Source organism: Bos indicus x Bos taurus, chromosome 9 (genome assembly GCF_003369695.1).
Source record: "Bos indicus x Bos taurus breed Angus x Brahman F1 hybrid chromosome 9, Bos_hybrid_MaternalHap_v2.0, whole genome shotgun sequence".
NCBI lineage: Eukaryota > Metazoa > Chordata > Mammalia > Artiodactyla > Bovidae > Bos > Bos indicus x Bos taurus.
Genome location: NC_040084.1, coordinates 24,103,808 through 24,108,376, shown reverse-complemented (window position 1 = coordinate 24,108,376; position 4,569 = coordinate 24,103,808). Strand labels below are relative to the sequence as shown.

General features: G+C 37.7%; 1 protein-coding gene across 4 annotated transcripts in view; it reads right to left on the bottom strand.

Annotated features, from left to right (window-relative positions):
- Positions 1–276: 276 nt before the first annotated feature.
- The window catches only part of ECHDC1 (ethylmalonyl-CoA decarboxylase 1), a 53,443-nt gene continuing 49,150 nt past the window's right edge, over positions 277–4,569 (bottom strand). For all 4 annotated transcript variants that reach the window (XM_027551047.1, XM_027551049.1, XM_027551048.1 and 1 more), the window contains one exon: positions 277–2,096. In XM_027551047.1, the coding sequence (XP_027406848.1) occupies positions 1,688–2,096 (409 nt within the window). In that variant the 3' untranslated portion in view covers positions 277–1,687. The remainder of the gene's footprint in view (positions 2,097–4,569) is intronic.

Below are 4,569 nucleotides of genomic sequence, written 5' to 3'. Positions count from 1 at the left end.
TCTGTCTCTTGTTTGAATCTGGAAGGGAATGGGAAACATTTTGTGGCCAAAGATCACTAAAAGTGGTGATTTAAATTGGTATATTCAGCTTACATGGCCACTTGCTCAGAAAAGTTTGATTTCTTCATAGAGAATATTTAAACAGTCTCCAGGGAATTTTCATGGAATAAATATGTGTGGAAATAAACCTAAAGCCTGTCTTAAATAACTTGATAGTAGAGGCTATGTATATACTGGGTTTTCCTTGCCAGTCTTCATTAATGGCTAGCACTTACATGAATTAAATGATAGGTTTATTTCTAAATAGCATTAGTAGACACAAACTCACTCAACACAAAATGTAGAATCTACAGCAAGGTTGGAAATGTTGGGTTAACTTGGTAATCCAGAATTTGATTCTGCAAAAAAGTAACATGAGTTTATCTTCTGTATTTTCCTAAATCAAAACAGCAGGATCATGTTGATGAAGCATATGCAAGTTGTCTTTAATACAATTTATCAAATGTGAATTGAATGTTACAATGGCAAGTATAAACTGGCATTAATAAAATCACCTTTTACCTCTTAGATTAGGACTTAATTGACTTAGATTTTTTTTTTAAGTCTGTATTACTAAGATCATAAAAGTTTGTCATCCATTATTATTAAATTTACTTTTAAATATAGCTAGTTATAAAAGAAGATGGCTACTTCTTAGGAAAAAAAGAAATCTGATTCATGTGTAACACAATGCTTCATGAGTCTCTGATCAAAGAAAATTTGATTACTACATAAACTATAGTAATTGCTAGCTTGGAAATTCTGGTGCATACAAATCAACTGGCCAATTTTGTAGAATCAACAGACTTTTTGTATGGTGGCCATCATTGTTTCATAGATAACCAAAAATAGAAATTAGTAATTATTTGAAACATCAAATAAGGTCCAAAGACGTAGAAGGGTGGGGTGAGGAGCATCCTTAAAAGAAGGGCCAGTCCATGACTTCTTTAATGCAGCTGCATGGAGGGGAAGAAAAGGACGAATCATAACTTTGCGTATCTTCCTGTCCCCTGACCCCTTTACAATTTTGTTCTCTTAGCTTCATTACGTTATTTTTGTAAGTTATTTCCAGGTTAAGACAAGACAAAGACTTTTTGAGAAAGAACACCAGGAATAGGTTTTGTGTAGTTTTTCCTTTCAAAAACTAGTCTTTGGGTATAGCCTAATAACTATCATGGGAATCTGGGAATTAATGATTATGTTTAAGCCCAAAGTGTTGTGTATTTTAGTTAGAGGTTCAGAATTACTTAGCAACTACCTGAATAAACTGAAAACTAGGCCAACTGAGTTCAAGTAGTCAAACAGCTGTTATACTACAAATACTAATACTACCTTCTAAGTAGTTTTGATATTCATATTTGGTATCATTCAACTTTTATCCATATTAATCATTGGGGTTTTAACTTGCGCGTTGACTCACTGGAAAAGACTCTGATGCTGGGAGGGATTGGGGGCAGGAGGAGAAGGGGACAACAGAGGATGAGATGGCTGGATGGCATCACTGACTCGATGGGCGTGAGTCTCAGTGAACTCCAGGAGTTGGTGATGGACAGGGAGGCCTGGCGTGCTGCAATTCACAGGGTCTCAAAGAGTCGGACACAACTGAGCGACTGATCTGATCTGATCTGATCTGATGTATTTTTAAAAATTATTTATTAAACTTTCCCTTCCTAGCAACAGCCTCTAAATTTGCTGGTCCACCCCAAACTGTTCCTAGAATATCTCTCTCTCTCTGTAATGCCTCCTCTAAACAAAGCTCTTTGCATGAAGAAACAGATTTTTTCAAAGCTCTGATTACTTCTGGTGGCCCTTTGATAAACTGCTGTAGCCACTCTTGTGCTTCTTTGAGACATTCGGTTTCATCTGAAGACGGCAAGATGTCGTCCACCATTCCTATATTTAATGCTTTTTCTGAATCCAGCTTAAGGGCCCCACTTAATACTTTGAGAGCTTGTCTACCGCCGATGATCTCAACCAGCCGGGTGGCACCGCCCCAGCTTGGTATTATGCCCATCTCCTTGTGGACAAATCTGATCTCACTCTCTGTAGTCATTAACCTGCAAAAAAAAAAAAAGAAAAAAACTAATTGAAAGTATGTATGCTTTAGTCACAAAGTACTACCTATTCATAATCTGACCTGAAATCTCATAGGTCTTTATAGGTAGCTGTGTCATTAAAAATAATGTTCAAAAAACCTGGCTAAGTATAGAATTCAATTTACTACATGGCATTTAGTGCTTCTGTCTGAAAACAAGGTCACCAATCTTGTGTTATCTTTTACTTTGCATATATGAATCTAATCTTGACGTTTATTCTGAAAACCCAATCTAAAGTGAGTGGTAGCCTAATGAGAAAACCTGGATTAAAGTGAATATATGGGAGTAGAAAATGTTAGGTGCATACTATAAAAAAAAAATTATAATAAGTTCAAGTCATTAGTCCTTAGGGTAAAAATACTGTTTTCTAACTTGGGACTTGTTTTTTAGCTCCACTCTTCCCACAAGTATTTACTAAGCTCTATCAATGCCAGGTGGTCTCGATGCAGGACTACAGGAATAACCAAAATAAAATCTGCTCAGTTTACATTCCTGTTAGGAGAGAAAGACACTGAACAACAATATAATGTCAGTGGTGCTACATGCTACAAAGAAAACGGGGCAAGGGACTAGAGTATGAGGATACATGTGTTGGGTGTGTGCCATCTTATATGGAAAAGGCCTCTGAATTTTTGAGCAACTACCCAAGTGAGTGAGCAATGCAAAATTCTGGAAGGGAATTCCAGGAAGAGGGAATTACAAGTGCAAAGGCCTTGAAGCAGAACTGCTTAGTATCTCTGGGGACCAGGCTTATGTAGCAGGAATACAGCGAACAGAAATGGGGGATGAGATCAAAGCGAGCTTATAGGCACTTGGATAGGAGGTCAGATTTTATTTTTTAAGTGTGAGGCTCTTTAGGAGGAGACCATCCAAAGGAGTAGTATCTGATTTATTTTGTAAGAGTTGCCTATTTAGCATTTAATAGCACACCAACTATTTAAGGAACTCTATGTTAACATCCTCGGAACAACCCTGGAGGTATAGTAATATGCTCATTTTGCAGACGGAAACAGAGGCAACAGATGAAATAAATAGCACACCCAAGGCCATGCAGCTATAGCAGGGACAGAATTTTAAATCCAAGCAAGTTAGCTTCCCCACGCATGCTCTAAACCTCCCACTACATACAATAGGTAACTAGGGGAGAGTGGAAGCGGGGATGCTAGTAAGAAAGCTGACAGTGGCTTGGGTTGGACTTGAGAGGGATGATTTCCTACAGCAGGGATTCATTTTCCCCAAATATTGGGACTTTTATGTACAGGATGATTAATCAAGTGGAACAATAAAAGGGAATAAACAAGGAGACTAGTAGGCACAGCAATCATTTACCAGTTAAATATGTGTATGCTGTTATTAATAGGCTGCATAAAGCCACAGTGTTTGGGGAATGCAGCCTATCAGTATTTTGACTGCATGCCTCTATGCATTCACTATTAAAATCTAATTTGGTTTAAAGGTCATGTCTGAATTTTAATTTTTTAAGAAAAATTATTGCTTTCAAGCTACTCATTACAAAAATGAAGACTAAGTTAGTTCTGCATTTCCCAAGTGTTCAATGCCCAGCTGCAGGTGGTTGGTTCTTTCAGCACCAAGAACAACAGACTCTCAGTCTCTGATCCTTTAATCAAGAGAAATATTCCAATAGAGAATTCTCACAAAAGCCTATTTACTAACCCACTGGGAAAGAGGACGTTCTCCTTGGCAGCTGTGAATTCCTATGAGGGACAATCTGCCTCAATTATGGACCACTGTTTTTAGAAGCAAACAGCCATGAAAGTAGTAGTTTTCAATAAATAATTTTCAAATGGGAGGAAGAAGGAACCAAGTGTCTTAAGAATCTGAACTAGCCCCAAATTGTGAGGGAAGAACAGCTTCGTTAAACAGAAATCAAGGTCAAAAGAAAGTAGAAATTACAGTAATGTCTAATAACTGGGAAATAATATTATTAATGTTGAAAATCCTAAAAAGCTTTTCACAGATAAAATTGTCACAATTCCTAATTATGCCCTGGAACTGACATTGATGGCTCAGAGCTATGTCTACAATACAAAGAAGGACTATGTCAGGAAAAAATTCACTTAAAATCATCTGAACATAAAAGCTGGTTAAAGTCCTAGATGTTGGGCTAATGCAGATGAACTTATGACAACAAAAGTTATTATGTATAAAACATATATATATTTGGAATTGCTTGTAAAGAATGCCTTCTAAAGCCACTTCCCTGTTGGCTCAGATGGTTAAGCATCTGCCCACAATGTGGGAGACCCGGGTTTGATCCCTGGGTCAGGAAGATCCCCTGGAGAAGGAAATGGCAATACACTCCAGTACTCTTGCCTGGAAAATCCCATGGACAGAGGAGCTTGGTAGGCTATAGTCCATGGTCGCAAAGAGTCGGACACGACTGAGCGACTTCACTTCTCCTGAAGAATAACAT